Genomic DNA, 19,452 nt, shown 5'->3' with positions numbered 1-19,452 from the left:
TTAATAGCCATAGCTTGTTAACAAACACATTACGTCTAGTTGTCTCGTGATATGTTGATGCTTGGCACAAAGAACCGGAACCGAATAGAAAATACCTAGCTTTTCTAACTATAGAAATAGAAGTGTTGCATATAAACACTTTTAAGTTCAAGATCAGCATTATTCTTAATCGGTCAAGTGCCAGTCGCACTCGCGACTGAGGGTACTTTACAAATATGCTTTAAAAAATGGTCACCCATTTCATTTATGACTGATGATTTTTTTATATGTTGTTATAGCGGCAATAGAAATACATCATGTCTGAAAATTTCAATTGGACAGTTGAAATCATGGTTCATGAGATAGAGCCCGGTAACAGACGGACGACTAGACAGACATACAGCGATACATAAGTATGTATAATATAAATAGAGTTACGCACACATGATATTTCAATATTAATTTTAGAACGACAATTATAAAATAAAATATAATAAATTTTAAAAACCCGACTACCATCTTTTTACTTTTACATTATTAGTGCGAAGCGTGATCTGATTTATTACAGTTTCCTATAAACTCAAATAATACATATATGTAATAAAATCCTCTCACACAAAAATACGAACTCACAATATCACTGAATTTTGAAAATATAGGTTTGGATCAGTGTTTCCAGTGTGAATAAGGAAAACCATGATTAAGATTTAATTTAAATTTCACGATCTGTTAAAAAAGCCGCGCATATAATATAATAACTATTTTTATCATAAATATTGATTAGGTACGTATAATATATATAATTCTATTTAAATTTTAATAATACTTTAAACCTATGACCGTGCCCATGACATTAAACAGAATGCTTACAAAGGACTTTTTCATAGTTATTTTCACATGATATTAAGACAGCAATGATAATTTTGAAGCAGTTCACCATTATGAGCACTGTCTTTTAATGTTTATCAAAAATTAACTCGCACGCAAGAAGTATCTATGGAGAAAGTTACATCCCCAAATAAGATCGGCATGACCACATGAAATACTACCTACTATGAAACTAATACTGTGAATGCTACTGTGTTTCGTATGCCGAGTCCCTTACTCCCCTAGCCGTAGGCCCGTGTCTTTCTCCAAAGATAATAAGTGATTAATAATACTAATTACATTGGTTTAAAAAATAGCAATATATGAACATTTATCTAATTACATATTGTAATTGATTTATATAATTATTCATGAGTCATGACTATTATTTTCTTCATACATTTATTTTACAAAGAACTTTTCCAATATAATAAAAAATCAAAGACAAAATTTGGAAATTTTTCTCTGTTAAATTAACACGCACACAGCGCGCTATCTCGCAAACATAACTAGCGACGCTCGAGTCTTATCGCTCGTCTTATAGCGCGCTCCAACTGCCTTTTTGAACTAATATCATGAATAAGTAGTTGCATTTTTGTATATATGTTTTTAATGTTTTCACTTAAACAATTCAGAACCATTGTCAAAAATTCTTTCACCGTTGAGAAGCTGTACCTTGACACTGTTCGGTTGTGGTATATACATATTATTATGTAGCTTATGTATAACATACCATAAGCGAAGCTGGTGCGAGCAGATAGTGTTTTATAATGTGAGGAACAGAGCATGTAAATCTTGAGTTTATTATACTGGTACCTTCCTATTTAAAAGATTTTTTTTTTTGAAAGTAACATGCACTGGGGCTCATTCCCGGTTAATCGTTCGGGATCTCCTTCATTTATTTTTTATTATATTGATTATAATTACATCTTTTTTTCTATTCTTTCAAAAAATTTCTCGTTTATGAAGCATTTCAATGAAGCATTTCAATGCTATAGCATTACATCTTTTTTTCTATTCTTTCAAAAAATTTCTCGTTTATGAAGCATTTCAATGCTATAGCAAATTTAGATAATTGTTTAATTTTTAGTTTATTGAAATGCTTCATAAACGAGAAATTTTTTGAAAGAATAGAAAAAAAGATGTAATTATAATCAATATAATAAAAAATAAATGAAGGAGATCCCGAACGATTAACCGGGAATGAGCCTCAGTGCATGTTACTTTCAAAAAAAAAATCTTTTAAATAGGAAGGTACCAGTATAATAAACTAAAAATTAAATTTAACAAAGGCCTTTCCATCGATACAATATTGTTATCATTGAAATAATGTTTCGTATAGATTGTGATGGTTCTTAATCATCTCAATAGATGGCGCGGAATGCCCCTTAGGCACATGAAACCGAAGGAGTGGAAGAAGTTCGATTACTGGCTGGGCGTTGCTGCGGTTGGGCAAGAAACGCGGGTTCGAGTTTCGCACCGTGATCGAATTTTTTCTATTCTTTCAAGAAAATTTCTCATTTATGAAGCATTTCAATAAACTAAAAATTAAACAATTATCTAAATTTTTTATGATGGCAACTCAGTAACCTACGATTTATGCTCGCGGCTCGCGCCCACCGCCCTTCACGTTCCATACTTCACAGTCGTACGTAGGTCGTTTGTAGTGCGTCGTGTCGTGTGATTTTAGCGTTAGTTCGGGACGGTTGTCACTGGTTGTAATTTGTACCAAAGTTCAAGAGAAAATTCGCAGATTATTGTTCATTCTTCGAGTATAACAAAAACATAAAAAGTAAGCATTTTATTTATATAATTATTAACAGAACCAATCATAAAATTACAGTTTTCGTGGTTTAGCTAATATTATTTCTTCAGTGACTATACTATAACCTCTAGCGTTACAAAAATTGTAGATATGTCAGAAAATAATAACACGCTTATTTTATTGTTCTTTCTATTATATGCTTTAATAATTACCGATTATTGAATGATATTTCCATAGTAAGGTTATTGCACATGCTTACGTAATAATGTGCTCGTGACTAAGCTTAGTCTAGATTTCCCACTGACATTGATTTCCACGTTATCCTGACCTACTTTGAATGGAAACTTGCTACGATTTAAAATTAGCTTATCTTCTAATACGATTTCATGGTCTCAATGGCACATATCTAACATTGCTCGCTTTCGTCATTGACCTTTGTGTTATGTAATGTTGGTCTAGAAATAATGATTCAAGAACACAATACAGTATAAGATGGTAGGACTTAAATGTGTTATCGTCTTGTTAATTCTTTAATAGTGTCAACAATACTTTAATTTTCTCTACAAATCATTTTTTAAATTGTTTTCCTTATATATAGTAATATATTACTTTCTTTTCCAGCAGAACAATGGGTGTACCTGCTGGTAATGCTGAAAATGGAAAGAAAATCTTTGTACAAAGATGTGCACAATGCCACACTGTAAGTTCATATTATATATCATTCAATAATTTTTATCTTGGGCAGACATGATTGTTATTTGATGTATAATATAATATCTATTCAGTGACACAAGGATTTACCAATTCTTGCAAACTATTCATTTTATAGCATAGTATAAATTATTACATCATACCTCTGCATTAAATGAGGAAAACTGAAACCTTCTCCATACATTGGAGTGGAAAAAATAATCCCTGCACTCTTTTTGTTAACTGGCAAAATCACTTTTTAATAGGTTGAAGCTGGCGGCAAACACAAAGTAGGCCCTAACCTTCACGGCTTCTGGGGACGTAAAACTGGTCAAGCTGCTGGATTTTCATACTCAGATGCCAACAAGTCCAAAGGTAGTTTTTAATTCTCTTATTATAAATTTATCGTTTAATTGTTTTATTGAAATCTTTTCGCAACCATTTGGCTTTTTATAATACTATTCTCATTTTATCAATTTCATGCTTAATAACTCAGAGCATGTTTTAATTGCACTTTTTGTTACTACTTGCAAAGATCAAGGTTTTTTTTAGTACCTACAAAAATACACTCTCTAAGCTAATTATTTATGTAATGGCAAATAAAAGTATTCCAATTACTGATAGATATAGACGAGAAGAGTATTGCTAGAACTATGAGAATTTATATTAATGCAATTTTCAGCTCTTGATATATCTTCAGTTTCATATTTTACCAGCATACGGAATGTTACATCATGCATATCAAATGATTTTATCAATCAAATTATGATTCATTTTTTACAAGTCGCTTATAATATGATAAGATTTTATGTACAGTAGTAAATAACATATTAAAGTAAATCAATATAACAATAGAATACATTCTCTGCAAAATGAATTTTTCTACCAAATGATAAAATTTTTATTTGTTGCAAATTTTTGAGTTATACTAAACTTACATTACATTATGAAGATTATTGTTTATTGCAATATATTAACTAGATTTCTTGTAAAATTCAATCATTCTATTGCACAACATAAAAAAAAATGATGAATAGAGGGCTTTTATTGAAGTTATAAAGATTTTATAAGTATTTAATATTTATTATCTATACAGCATATTGATGTAGAACAATGTAATATTACATATTATCATAAAATGATAAAAAAGTAACAATAGTATAATATGTGAGCATACTATATGTTGTCCTTGAAGAGTGTTTTAGGAAAAAGATTAGAAGATTTTCAACCCATATAAATCTAAGTAAACTACATACTGAGGTCATTATCAGCATAGAAAATTTTCTCCATATCAATGACATTATTGGAGAGATTGATGTGCTTAAGCACTTATATAACATATTCAAAACCTTATCTATTTATCATATCTAGGTTATGAAAGGAGATACGATTTTTGCCCTTGACTTTAGCATTGTTATATAAAATTGTTATCAAGTGTTATTAAGCCATTTATCATATTTTTTTAATTTTACAGGCATCACCTGGGGTGAGGACACCCTATTTGAGTACCTGGAGAACCCTAAGAAGTATATCCCCGGAACTAAGATGGTGTTCGCCGGTTTAAAGAAGGCCAATGAACGTGCGGACCTCATTGCATACCTCAAGGAAGCCACTAAGTAACTTTTATGAATCTAGGAAAAAATCATAGAAATAGAATGTTCTGTTGCTATTGGCGCCCTTCTAATTTCTTAGCTAAATCAGTATCCTTATTGTGTAATTATGTATTTATTGTACATTCATATTTCATGTGACACAATAGTATAATAAAAGTTTAGTCGCTGTAATTATAGGTATAGCAACGGATGGGTCTGGTGGACCAGGCCTTATCCAATGGCCCACTATGGAATCTCGTTGACAGTATGTTAGAGTAAAATTGTTTATTACTAAAGTAAATGCAGCTGTCTGGTGATTTTTGATCTATATCACTAGGTGTCATTTGCTGTACCTAATATTACACTGCGACAAATGTGAGTGTGAACTACAAATGTGCGTAAACTATTGTTTGACAGCAATAATTGTGTATGGTAACTATGTTGTGAATGTTTTTGATGTTATTAAATTATTAATAGATATCATTCATAGCATTTTATTTGTACCTAAAGTGGATCTATTTAATAGATACCATGGTTTGTTACCGACTATTAGTTAATATTAAATTTATGATAATTAATAAACAATTACTAAGTTTTGTTTTATTTTTTTTATCCTTTTATTTTGTTTTAACAGTAATATTTTTATGTCATAGTCGGCAATGGAGCCGGTGGGACACCTGATAGTAAGCGCTACCAACGCCCATGAACATTTGGAGAGGCATAAGGTCCATTGCAGACCTTGCGCCTCTACAAATATATTGCCGACTTTAAATTGGGTTAAGAAAAGATTGGGGAGAGGAATAAATGAAAGGACTAAGAAGGGTAAGGAAAAGGTTATGTGCCTCCGGCTCCCCCACTCGCCGAACGAAACCTAGCAGAATGCTATTTCACGCCGTTCTTCTGTGGGGGTGTGGTACTTCCCCGGTGCGAGCTGGTCCAATTCGTGCCGAAGCGCGAAACGACTACCACATACTAATTTATCTCTTTATAGGTATATAAATTGCATAGGGGATCTTTTTCGTGTTTTTATATCACATTATTTGTTATGACATAATTAGGTATAACCATATAAGATACTTAATGGATTGCAACGAGAAACGATTACGCTTTCGCAGAAACAATAGTACAGCTGATAATGAAGTGTAAGCCGACCTAAATCTGAGTAATGAAGAATAATTTATACGATCGTATTGCAAATTATGTTGTATAAAGTATTAGTACCTGGATGACCGAGCTTTGCTCGGTATTTTTTTTTTGTTTTTTTATAAATTGTGTTTTAAAAACTTAATTATTCGCCAAAAAATAGTATTATTATTCGCCAATAGATGTCAGGAAGAGTCATAATAAATTGGGACTACTCAAACGCCTCCTATTTGTTAAAAAAGTAAGTTTAAGTCGATAAAACACGAATATGACATTTTCTAAAAAAGATTCCTAGCTAGATCGATTTATCGCCCCCGAAACCCCCTATATACTAAATTACATGAAAATCGTTGGAGCCGATTCCGAGATTCCAATTATATATATATATATATATATATATACAAGAATTGCTCGAAGATATAAGATAAGATATCATATAGAGATTCGGATTTTCACATTGCATACGGATTCATGTAATATAATACAACGATAAAATATCCGATAGGTATGCATTAGATGAAGTTACTTACCTTATTATGGTGTACCCTACTATAGTTACCTACTCACAGTATATTACTTTTTTCGGACTACGTTCGACGAAGAATATAGAATTTATACGAAATGCAAGGGAGACTGGAATATGCTTTCTGAATCAGTTTTCAAATACGTCGATTTAAAAAATTAAGAAAAATGTTGCTACTGTGGTGATTTTATTTGCAGGTCAATAGAGTATATAGTCATAAAGGGAATTTGTACAGGAAAATACAATTTCAACGTTGCGGTTAGGTCTTTGTATATGATTATTTCATCCAGCCATCACAATTTTTTTTTTTTTTTTTTACATCACAGTCGGCAACGGAGCTGGTGGGTCGCCTGATGGTAAGCGCTACCACCGCCCATGAACATTTGGAGAGGCGTAAGGTCAATAGCAGACGTTTCGCCTCTACAAATGGATTGCCGACTTTAATTGGGAAGGGATTAGGAAAGGATTGATGAGAGGAATAAAGGAAAGGACTAGGAAGGGTAAGGAAAAGGATATGGGCCTCCGGCTCCCCCACTCACCGTACGAAACACAATAGCAAGCTATTATTTCACGCCGGTTTTCTGTGGGGGTGTGGTACTTCCCCGGTGCGAGCTGGCCCAATTTGTGCCGAAGCGTGCTCGACTCCCACAATAAATTAAATTAAACTGTATTGAATAGTCAATAGTGCATTGTTCACAATCGTGGCCAATTTGAGAAAATAATATTGATTGAATATCCCATTATAATAATGATCAGTCAGTCATTTTAAAACTGTTGATAATAATTTATGTTCCTGCTACCTATTATTTGTATTAACCTATTTACTAATCTGTGTTAGACACTAATACCTATGTACTCTACATTATTTTTAATGCTATTATCGGGCCACTGAGCTGGTGGTTCGCCTGATGGTAAGTGATCACCACCGCCCATGAATATTCGCAGAGGTAGTGCCTCTTCGAATTCTTGCGCCGGCGCTGCCTAAAGCGTGACACCTTGTAGCGTGGCTTTAATATCGTCAAGTTGCCGTCTTGAACGATATTCAAGTGTGTAAACAATACAAGAATGTGAATGTGCAAGTTATCGTTTTGTACTAAATCTTTTTTAAATCGTCAAAAAAATCGAATACACAAATATCGCGTTCACACTTCAGTGTATGCACATGACTAAAAGAACTTTATCTGTACGCGCGTGATTATGTGTAGTTGTGTCTTGACTCATTTTTCATAAGCTTGAGTCCAGAACTTAAAAGTCAAAGAGTAGTATAATAATAATATGTTATAAGTCGATGGACTGCGGCTCTACCCAAGCACCGTACGAAACACAATAGTATGCTACTATTTCACGCCGTTTATCTGTGGGGATGTGGTACTTTCTCGGAGCGAGCTGGCCTAATTTCTGCTGAAGCGTGCTCGACTCCCACATATAAAATAATGTATATCTACAATCTATATTATTACTTTATGATTTTAGGCATCGAATGCCGACTAAAATAATGTTACCAGTATTGTTTATTTAAATTGCCCCCAGGCTTGTTGCTATAATGATTATTGATGTTTATTTATTTTACGTAAGAATATTTTAGATAGACAAGAATTACTCTGTTTTATAGGAATTGTCTATACACATATACATACATATTATAAAAAATTTACAGGTCGACCATAATGTAGTAAATGTACCTACTCAAGTAGGGCAACTTGACCACATTGTCTTGAACCCTATAGGAAATTATTGTATTGAAATAGATAAATAAATGTGTGTAGAAAATTAACAACTCACATACAGCACCATTACTAATTGTTATGCTACTATATGTTACCACAACACTTTAAAATTATAGAAAAATTACAGAGTAATGTTATAATAATTGTTCTTTACCTTTTCGATTTTATTACGTGATATAAATATTTATAACATCTATAATTCTCAACTCTAATACTGGCAATATTATTTAGGCCTCAAGAGCACGGCGTCTCAGTTAAATTTTTCGTGGCTCGATCTCAATATTTGACAAGTATATATTATAAAAATGTTAATATGTCATCTGGCATAATTTCAGTTCTGACTTTTGAAATCTGAGTTCTGACGTTACTGTCATCTGAAATGACTTGTGACAGTGATTATTGCTGCAAAATAAGATTTGCAGTTTATTTTTGCTTTCGCAATGAATTTTATGTATGAATAGACAATATATCATGAACATGATCCATGAAACTCGCATGTGTAATGTGAAAAAGTGATATAATTATTCTTAGAATATTTTACCGGAGATTTTATTTAAATGTTTGCGTGAGTGAAAACCAATTCAGCGTGTTTCAAGTTCAATATAAATGCCCACCTGTACTAACTGGTAAGTTTTATGCAAGTTAATTTATATTATTATCCTATAATTCCCGTTGTTTATTGTCCGAGTATCCTTCTTTTCATTTTATTGTCGAATATTTTGTTGCTTACCAGATGATATCAAGAGAATTTCTATTGATAACCAAAACTTAAGTGACGACTGTTCTCGTAAAAATGGCAAAGGCGTACGTGGTATTGAGTTTTCATGAAACTTTGTTGCACCAATCTGATGTTGAACTTTTGACTGGACCACACTGGCTAAATGATACAATTATATCATTTTACTTTGAATATTTAGAGAAGGTAAAGTTCAGTGATTCAAATGATATACTCTTTGTGTCACCAGAAGTAACTCAATGTATAAAAATGGTATCATCAGAAGAAATAAAGATATTTTTGGAACCACTTAATATTGAGACAAAGAAATTTGTGTTCTTTGCTCTGAATGATAACAGTTCACCCGATACAGCTGGGGGATCCCACTGGAGTTTACTGGTTTATTCTAAAGTGGAGAATTGTTTTTTTCATCTGGACTCATCTTCAGGAAGCAATCATAACGTAGCTTGGGATTTTGCAAGTCATTTGATGACTTATTTATCAAGAGCAGGTAGTATATATCAATATGCTTATACTTTATTTCCTTTTGAACTTTTATTAAACATATTGTGTTTGAACTATGAAGCATTTGAAATCAAAAATTAAATCTATAAATTGTAATAAGTACCATTGTTTAAAGAGAGTTACTAGTAAATTATTCTTTTTTTCAGATTTAATTAATTTTGTGGACAAGGAGTGTGTGCAACAAAGTAATGGATATGACTGTGGAATTCATGTTATTTGTAATACTGAGAGATTAGCGGAATTTGCTAGAAGTCATAGAGAAATTAATTCCTGTGATATGATGATGAGAATAAACCCAAGCGCTAAGAGGAAAGAAATACTCACAATAATACAAAATCTTGCTAGTTCCCGATAATTGTGCCTCTCATTTTGTTAACTAGATTGTTTTTCTTTATTAGTATAAATTAATGTTGATTAAATAATGAAATTGTTATTTTATAGTTTTAGTTTAGTTTTATTGATACAATTATTATGTTAGAATCTATTGTATACCTTGTAGATCTGTTCAATACTAATTTCAATTAACTTCGAATTTAAATCAAATATTTGCTGCGCTGCATGGTTTCAACTGCAGACAAAACCAAAGGAAGTATTTCTATAACTCATTTGTGGTTATGATGTGTAAGCAACATTGCTGCCAAGTATCATCAAAATCCATTCAGTGGTTTTCGTATGAAAGAGTAACTAACATCTTATTTATACAAATATTCTCATTTATAAAACTAGAAGGACTCACAATCTTTGCAAAACAATGTTAGATAATTTACATCTTTCCTCATTTTACTTATATAAAATAATGAATACTGTTAATGATAATGATAAAAAAACATTAGCATGTTGATAATAAATAATATATTTCATTCAGATTAGAAATTACATATTGAATATTTTTTAAAAGAGTTATTATGGAAATAGTCTGGGCCGGACTTAGATAAAAAAAGATAAGAATTATAATCATAATTTTATTTGTGACAATAATATGTATAATATTGATTAACAGATCAATAAAAAAACGTAGTGCAAAAGCATGTTAATCTCATTTAATTTATTTATTAAAAATAGAGCTTCAAAATTTTATTTTTATCATTTTAGAATTTATAAATTCCGATTGGCTTGTAATTATTCTTATAAACCTTTGATTATATATGTTTATATTATCAAGTTTATTGTATTTATTAACATACAACATACATAATTAATGAAAAAATACTAAATGTACATTGTTTTGCAGTGTTACTTGATCTTCACTAACACTTTAAAAGCTTGCTTTTCTGATATAAGTTTATAAATGAACTAGCTTAAGACTGTAATACTGGTTTTAAATAAGTTTATTTTGAACTATTCTGAGGTTCTATCCAGCCTCCGAAGGCTTTGTCTAATTCCTCAGCAAAGGCCAGACATAATCTGTCATTGTTATGATTTGCAATTACTTGGATACCAATAGGTAAGCCTTCTCGGCTCAATCCTAATGGAATAGTAGTAGCTGGAAACCCGAGACAATTAATTATAGCGGTGTATGCAAAATTCATTGATCTTAATACTGGTTCGTTATGATACAAAGCTGGGGTGGGATGTGTGGGGAACAAAAATACTCCATCATCACCCAACATGTTCTTAAATATATTTTCCAGCTCTCCCCGAAGTTTAACATATGCTTTATACTTTTCGTCTTCGAATTTTATTCCGCCATAATCAAGGAGCGACGTAAACAAGGCGATTAACGTGTTTTCCGAGCAGCCAATAATGTTTTTGAATATCTCCTTTATAATGGACATCATTCCATAGTCTTTCATGAGGAAGGCGCCGAAAAATTTGGTAGTCTTCATATTTGAGAACCAGATGGGTAATGATTTTCTCAGCAGTGATATTTTCTTCTCTTCAGCCACTATTTTGTGCTTTACGTTTAAATATTCCACTACTTTTAACATGGCTGTTTCAATATCTGGGTCAACAGGGTCTGTGAGTGGCGCATTGTTGTTTATTTGGTAGAAGACCTTTAGTTTCCCAACATCAACAGGTTCATTAAGGTTCAGCTTTTTACTGTTTTCGCCAGATATAATTTCTAATATCGGTTTCATATCAACTGCGTGTCTCGTCATTGGACCAACACCTGTAATAATTTAGATAAAAGGCTTACTAAATATTTATTAAATATGTTATCAAAAAAAGAATTCATAAAACTATTGTAATCTGTGGTACTACGACGCAATAATTATTATATAGTATGAAACATAAAATAAATGTCACTTCTGCTAGTTAAATAGTAGAACGTTCTGTGTTGTTTGCTGATTTCCTGTTGTGATATAACGTAAAAATATCTAACTTTAAATAGTTAAAGTTAAAGCGTGACTTACAGTCATTTAATAAATACGAAATAGTAACAGTTAAGTATGTACCAGTATATATACTTAATTTCAGTTCAATTAAATTAACGGGAGAATCAGCAACATCTAACATCATTTTATGTTAATGCCACTTAAGACTTAATTATAATACCAATATTTGTGTGCTGCTTTTTTATGAAATCTATGTATACTTTTTGGTAACTTACCTAAAAAGGAATTTACATATTCGGTGTTCGGTGTTGGATATTGTCCATGGTTAGAAACTATATTACGTGAAGGCTTATGTCCAAATATTCCATTAAAGAAAGCTGGCATGCGGATTGATCCTCCTATATCCGAACCTGAAGAAAAAAAAAATATTTCGCATGGATTACTTTAAAAATTCCCCACACTTCACTTATGATAGCAATTTAATTTAGAATCAATCAATGTTATCGGTATGAATCTGAAGTAAACTAGAAGAGGGGAGACAAAGAATGTATCCAAGATGAAACCATCATATTTAGGTGATAATCACTTAACTATGTCCTGTTTCTATCTTATTTTAAATCTAACAATTTTTTTATAAACTGCAATGCCACTTAAAAGAAATTATGCTCTTTATACTGTAGGTAGAAAATTTTGCTCAAAGATAACGTTCTGTTATTTTTGAAAAGAAAAAAGAAACAAAATTCAACGATCTGAAAATTCACTTGCCAAACCCGGTATTGAAACCGACAAAAATCTCATGTAGCGTCTGTATTTTTCAGGAAATTTTATTCGGTTTGATGTTCGCTCGATGTTGAGGTATGTTCATAATAAAAAGCTAAGTATATATTTTAATTCGAAGAACATGCTTCGTATAAATGGTTGTGTCTGATATAAATAATTAATTGACATAAACGAATTTATGTCCTTAGCCTTGATTTGTATGTTATTAAAAATTGTAGGAAAGTAGACAGTATAATAAATAACCAAGGCAAAGTGCGAAATACGTGTTGTGAGAAACAAAATGAATACAGAGATAGTATGAATGCCATACAACAATTCTGTATGTAAGGTTAAACGATTTTAATTTTTCTTAAGCCTTAAACAAAATTACCACTAATTCTCTTCATTTCCATTTCACATACATGATGTTTACAGTAAACTTTAAATACTTATGTCTAAGTGCCCATTAAATAGTTACATTTTTCACATAAATTTATTTAAAAATAAAGCTAAAGCTAACAAAAATCGTATAAAATATAAAAAAACTAAAGATCAAATTATGCTTTTTGTTTTTAACATATGATTTTTTTTCATTCGATGGACTAAATTGAGACTACTAACACTTGTTATGCACTTAATATTTATCGCGAAACGGAACTTATATTAGATAGAAATTACAACACTAAACCGTAGATAATGGTATTTTATCATGCGTATGATTTACTACACAATTAAAATTAATCTATAATTATGTCAGATTTAGCTCACCTATACCAAAAATGCTGCCAGCAGCGCCCTGCATGGCTCCCTCGCCCCCTGAGGAGCCACCGACAATCCTTGTAGTATCGTATGGATTATTCGTTCTCCCATATATATGATTGTGTGTTTCCCACCTAGAATAGTAAAACAGAGATTCTACACAATTCCACCTTCACCAGAATTATTAGTACTTTAAAACTAGAACTATAACTATATGAAACTAGAAGTATATGAAAGGAGAAATAAAACTTACAACCTTAATATATATACTCTATATATGCACAGTAATTTCTATCGTCTGTGCCTACTGGGTGATCAGGTTTTTAAAAACAAGAATTATTATTATGCAAACAGAAAACCCGACTGCTTAAGTACTTTTAGTTTTATTGTGATGGTCTTTTTACGATCTTTCGTTTGATATCCATATTGCCTTATTAACTAACTTATTTTGTTAATATGTATATAGATCAGTGTATTAATTCTGATGATTACAACGAAACTTAACATGCAAAAATTTGCACAGCGGTTGGGACTGTAGGGCGTGCCGAAAAATGAGACAAATATTAAAGTCACATCCATACATACGCTTGAAAAATATGACGTCTAAGGACTATATAAAATGAAGAGATTCATACCTAGTTATCGTTTTTGAATTAACACTCAAATATGCAAAAATATGAAAGTAAACGATAGAATACTTAAACGTTAATTATACAGATTGTCCCGCCGACGGTGTATTATGCTTAATACAGTTTTTAATATGATGATCATATAAAATCGCTTATGCATTTTTTTCTATTAGATAAATTCTTAAAACTTTATATGCATTTTTATACACCCCTAACACGCTACCCGTCCGCTTTTGCCACCCGCGCGCACACTTACGTTTAAGATTGTTTTCATAAGCACAATGCTCACATTAGCGGAGAGGTATATGCCCGCTGAACGAAGCTAGCGATGTAAACGTAGATTAAAAAAATTCACGTAAGAAATTTTGTATGTCGTTTTTTTTTATAAGTGTTTTTCCGTAATCACCGTTAGCAACATGTATAGTGTTTTATGTTAATTGATAAAATCTGTATGGTTTATGATTTTGAATTACATTACAGTGATCTACGTTGATGAAGATTGTAGACTATAAATACTGCATATTATGTATTTATGCGTTCTTATCTTGACCCTGAAAGTATGCCTAATGAATATTAAACGCCATAGTGATCGTGAAGCTAGAAATAAACTCCCATGTGTTTATTATATATTCAAACTATCTTTTACCTATGCCAGCTGCATTTAGCTGATTTTTCCGCATACCCGTTACGTTATCCTGAGTATCGTCGCAAACGACAAGTATGTCCCGGCTCCGCCCTGATATCAAGATTCCTCTTTTATCCCAAGAGAGCAATTGATTCGCGATAAAAAGTATCCTACACCACCAGTCAGGCATCTCATACACTGTCTGTACACCAAATTTCATCAAAATCCGTTCAGTAGTTTCAGCGTGATTGACGGACAAACATCCAACAAACAAACTTTCACATTTATAATATTAGTGTGATTAAAGTAGTTAACTATACTCATATCATGCACTTGAACGTTGCATGCTATGTCGAGATCGATTCGGGGCTTATTTAATCAGCTATAGCTTCATGTTATTAACATATGCAGGTATAAATTCAGGTATCATTGTAAGCTATATCATATATATCATATATATTCCTTACCACATGCACACTTCAGGTACGTTCGAGGTGCCTATTATTATGGCTCCTTTGTTACGTAATAGTTTGATGACTTCGGCGTCCTCTTCGGCTATGAAGTCCCGCCGCGATACAATACCAGCTGTTTGATGGAGACCTGAAAGTTTGATAGCTCAATGAATTTCTAATGTGAAAAGCAAGTAAATAGCTTTTATGTGGATATGCTGGTATGAATTTCGAAGATAATGTTCTATAGGGAAAAGATAAAGGGTTTTTAAAAAATGCAGTCGCTTTGGAGATTTAAGTGTAAGACAGACAGTCAAACACAACAGGTACTGAATAATTTTGTGCAGACCAAATTACCATCACGAATCAGATTTAATTTGCAACACAGAAAGGAATGGAAATACGTTAGTCATCGTAGCATATCGAGTAATAATAAAAAATGTTAGTTATTGCCACGAATACTATGTAAGCGTTTGCCAAAGAATTTGTAAACGCGAGTTCCTTATACGAATCGAACACAAACCAGTAGATACAAGTTACACATCTCGTGCCGTAACTGAATGATTCTTGATCAACTCTAGGTTATTGACATAACACGTTTCTTCAAACCTACTCATTAAAAGCCATCCCAAAATCAATTGTATAACCGTTAGATAAGATTTTGGTCTCCATAACCATATTTTCATATACTTTATATATACTTTCGTCTTTACTTAGTGATTCGTTCGGTATAAAACATTTCTACTTGGATTGGGATGGGATCATAGGATGCATACATTTAAGAATAAAGTATCAGTATATATTTACATATTCTATCTCCTAATATAGTATCTCTATCAAAAATTTTTGAAATCAATTGTCTTGTTTATTTGTTATATAATTAATCGTTATAATGGTTTTATGCATCAGTAACAACAATTAAACAAAGGAAACAGTTAAATTAACTTTTAAAATAGACGCTAATATAACACGTAGATAAATATTTTAACTCAGAAAAAACAAAAGAAGATTAGAATGTTGTTGGAGCTAATACTTTTGAGCTGTTAATCGTATTCTTACCTTTTACACCGATACTGTCTTTGCAAGTAAAGGGGACGCCAAGGAAGGGCTTCTCGCGAAGCAATTCGTCTGCGGATTTAGTTCCGCTTTGTATGAGTGCATCGGCCTCCCTAGCCTCTCTGTAAGCTAACTCAAATCGATTTTCTATGAAACAATTCATAGGTGAGTTAATATCATTTATTCTTTTGACGCATTCTTCCAGTACTTCCACACTTGTAATCTGAAAATATTAAATAAATTGTTAGAGGTATAAGAATAGGTATACTACGGGTTTAATGTATTTATTATAACCGACTTTCCCAAAAGCGAGGAAGGTTCCCAATTAGACTGTATTTTTTGTTGAGATTGTTACCTAGAACTTTAACTGGGGGAATTCTTGTATTTGAAATTTAAATGATACATTAAAATTTGGTCTTGACCTTTTAAAAAGGGTTTATTTTATTATTTTCTATATATGTTTAAGAAATATTTTTTTTTTGGTTTGCACATTTCAATAATATTAAATATAATTTTTCGAAATCTGTAAATGTGTGTCATTTCAGTTATATATTAACTATTACTTTAATTGGGTAACATTCCTAATCAGAGCCACCAAAATTATTCAGTTTCGTCGAATCGTATTTGGTAGCGAACTGGAAGCTTTATATTTTAAACGGGCCGGTTGAGATTAACCAATAGTTGATACATTCCAGTTTCCATATACTTTATTTTTACCGTTGACAATCACGTATAGAATATGGATGATTCCGCTATTTAGGTATAATATGACACACCTACTCTTCAGAAATTTATTTCACTTCACGCTATTACTCATAGATCATACCAGTAGTATCTACTATAATTTTAGTTTTTATTGCTGTTTTACAGCCTTGCAACGGTGAACGATCTAGTAGTAATGTATCTACACGATGCTTTTATTAATCATAGCTCGTATAGCGTATAGCAGCATAAATTGAACTCTACTAGTAGAACCCTGGTGTGTAGTAAAAATTACGTGACATCACCATGACTAAGGGTTTTGCGTGATACTAGAAGGAAATAACAATACACAATATACGTTTTATAATCTGTTATCATTTTAATACTCTATGGAAATTAGGGTTCGAAAACATCGAATTGTTTATTATAAATACCAAAGTAACGGATATTTATGGATATTTGGTTGAACGCCATATTATTATTTTAAGATTATGCTGTTGTATGCATCGTGCAAGTGCTAGCTCAGTCGCTCAGTGGCCAATAACCTGCGTGACTATTGGCTGCTCATTGAACAATGTTTGATGCAAGTGGCAACCATTTAACAATGGATAGACACGGCTCTTATTAACTATTGTTATATCAAGTTTAAAAAGTTTTGTTAGGGTAGAATCCTGCTATCCTATCCCACTAATCCCACTTTCTACTAATATTATAAATGCGAAAGTTTGTAAGGATGTGTGTGTGTGTTTGTTGCTCTTTCACGCAAAGACTACTGAACCGATTGCAATGAAATTTGGTACGTAGACACCTGAATAATTAGAATAACATATAGGCAAGTTTTTATTCCGATGTTCCTTCGGGATACGGCCTTACGCGGGTGAAACCGCGGTGCGCAGCTAGTAATAAATTATAATTTCACTGCATTGTTATAGAACCAAAAAGCAATTAAAACCGGTGTGCAATTGAAATATGTATTCCAAATAGTTTTTTTATTTTATTCTCATGAAACGTATCCTCCAATATAGAAAGAAAATCAGCATGTACGTACGTCATGCAACACATTATTTACATAAACGTATTTTAACTTATAGTGATTGGAAATGGTCGTACTTTGAGATGATTTTATAGGCGACGTGAAGGACGACTTGAAGACGTAAACATAACAAAACTTGTTTATTTCTTTCACCTAGATATCTTGCACGTTATTGTTACTTGAGTTACTCATAAAGCCGCAGTGTAACTATTTGATATTTCATTATTTTATCATGTAAACACTTTTGCCGATATTACCTATAAAATTTATGTTTCTCAATCAAAAGAATTATCATTTTTGATAAATCAATTAAATAATAAAACAACAAAGGTATAAGAATGTTACAAAATTTCTACAAAATTCTTTATAACCGTTATAATTCTGTGAGGAGATAATATATAGATATTAGACATAAATAAACTTAGAAAAGTGATCTCATGGATGAGGCCATTTTGATTTTCCTGTTAAATGCTAATTTACTTTTAAGTCAACAATGAATATACCTTCTCCGTTTTATTATAATTGTGTTGCATTTGATTATATTGTTATCACGTCACTATGACGTAATATACTTAATCGCGATGACAATAACCAAAGAAAGTAAATAAAGAATATACGAGACAATGTTGTTCTTCTTTATGCTATCAAATTATCTAAATTTTCTCTCAGTCATCTAGGTATCAATTAATATCTACCTAATGTTATCAACATATCAAAAGACCTTCATTGATTTTCGTGGCTTCGTCTGATAACATATCTAATTGAATAATATTCAATCGTGTAGGAAGTGTATAAATTTCAAATGAAAGATCTGTTTTCGTTTAATATAGTAAACGATCCCACAATTTAAAAGAAATTTTGTATCACGGAAAAATTATGATCTATTAATTTATTAAAAATTAATTCCAAAATAAAATCGATATGACTTAAGACGTCTACTATTATAATTAATGTATAAATTTACTATAATCTTTTTAAAATATATAATATGGTCATATCTACCTCTTTATTTCTTATTTTTCTGGCCACTTCTACAGCTGGCTCTTTCAGAATGTCACTCTTTATCGGTGGAATTTTCTTGCTATCATTATAATAATACAAGCTGAAGAAAATTCGTGCTATCCTAGCTATAAATCTTCTTAAAACATGCAGCACTTTAAGTTTCAGGGGTGTTTGTTTATCTAGCTCCATATTACCGGTATTACGCACTAAACACTAAAGAATTTTCACTAAATATTTAGCACTGGATAGAGTTATTACACTTGTGTATGACGGGTCAGAACAAATGAGTATTTTTATCGTTGTGATGATAAACTTGTATGAAAGTGGAGCTACGCGCGTCCGCTCCACGTTGTGTTTAGCTACGACTCGATTATTACAGTATACAGAACTCGAGCGGCAACAGTCAACACTGAACTTGTTTTGTATTGTGGTGTTAGTCACTGTACGTCCGTCTCCCTCCCACGCGCCGAGCCGGCGAACGCGGGGCAAATGGCGTCATATTATCCAGTAAGTACTTAAGTATCGAAGAATATGAGGAACCGTCTGAATTGTCATCCCATTGAGTGACTGTGGAGATTAATTCCCAACGTTCATTCACTCGGGCAAGTATTTTCAGTTATCAATGATTGCGTAAGT

The 19,452-nt window shown here is 32.0% G+C and overlaps 4 protein-coding genes across 6 annotated transcripts in view; 3 read left to right on the top strand and 1 right to left on the bottom strand.

Moving 5' to 3' along the window:
* The first annotated feature begins 2,465 nt into the window (after positions 1-2,465).
* Positions 2,466-5,478, top strand: LOC119840077 (cytochrome c). Of its 2 annotated transcripts, none has more exons than XM_038366580.1 (4): positions 2,466-2,638; positions 3,236-3,311; positions 3,568-3,676; positions 4,776-5,478. In XM_038366580.1, the coding sequence occupies exons 2-4, from the start codon at positions 3,240-3,242 to the stop codon at positions 4,919-4,921; spliced, it is 327 nt and encodes a 108-aa protein (XP_038222508.1). In that variant the 5' UTR covers positions 2,466-2,638; positions 3,236-3,239; the 3' UTR covers positions 4,922-5,478. The 2 variants fall into 2 exon arrangements, with proteins under 2 accessions (XP_038222508.1, XP_038222507.1); XM_038366579.1 differs by having other exon boundaries at positions 2,467-2,638; positions 3,233-3,311.
* A 3,178-nt stretch (positions 5,479-8,656) lies between these two features.
* LOC119839849 (cytochrome b5 reductase 4) overlaps positions 8,657-19,452 on the top strand; it is a 45,821-nt gene continuing 35,025 nt past the window's right edge. For both annotated transcript variants that reach the window (XM_038366258.1, XM_038366259.1), the window contains exon 1: positions 8,657-8,912. The gene's annotated coding sequence lies outside the window, so the exon portion shown is untranslated. The remainder of the gene's footprint in view (positions 8,913-19,452) is intronic.
* LOC119840177 (sentrin-specific protease 8) lies at positions 9,080-9,881 on the top strand. Its single transcript, XM_038366691.1, has 2 exons — positions 9,080-9,512; positions 9,673-9,881. Exons 1-2 carry the CDS (start codon positions 9,080-9,082, stop codon positions 9,879-9,881), a joined length of 642 nt encoding a protein of 213 aa, XP_038222619.1.
* LOC119839851 (fatty-acid amide hydrolase 2-A-like) lies at positions 10,619-19,287 on the bottom strand. Its single transcript, XM_038366261.1, has 6 exons — positions 18,817-19,287; positions 16,083-16,302; positions 15,042-15,174; positions 13,330-13,454; positions 12,078-12,212; positions 10,619-11,636 (listed from the first exon to the last, which is right to left on the bottom strand). Exons 1-6 carry the CDS (start codon positions 19,003-19,005, stop codon positions 10,855-10,857), a joined length of 1,584 nt encoding a protein of 527 aa, XP_038222189.1. The 5' UTR covers positions 19,006-19,287; the 3' UTR covers positions 10,619-10,854.

Source organism: Zerene cesonia, chromosome 5 (genome assembly GCF_012273895.1).
Source record: "Zerene cesonia ecotype Mississippi chromosome 5, Zerene_cesonia_1.1, whole genome shotgun sequence".
Classification (NCBI taxonomy): domain Eukaryota; kingdom Metazoa; phylum Arthropoda; class Insecta; order Lepidoptera; family Pieridae; genus Zerene; species Zerene cesonia.
This window is presented reverse-complemented; position numbering and strand designations above follow the sequence as displayed.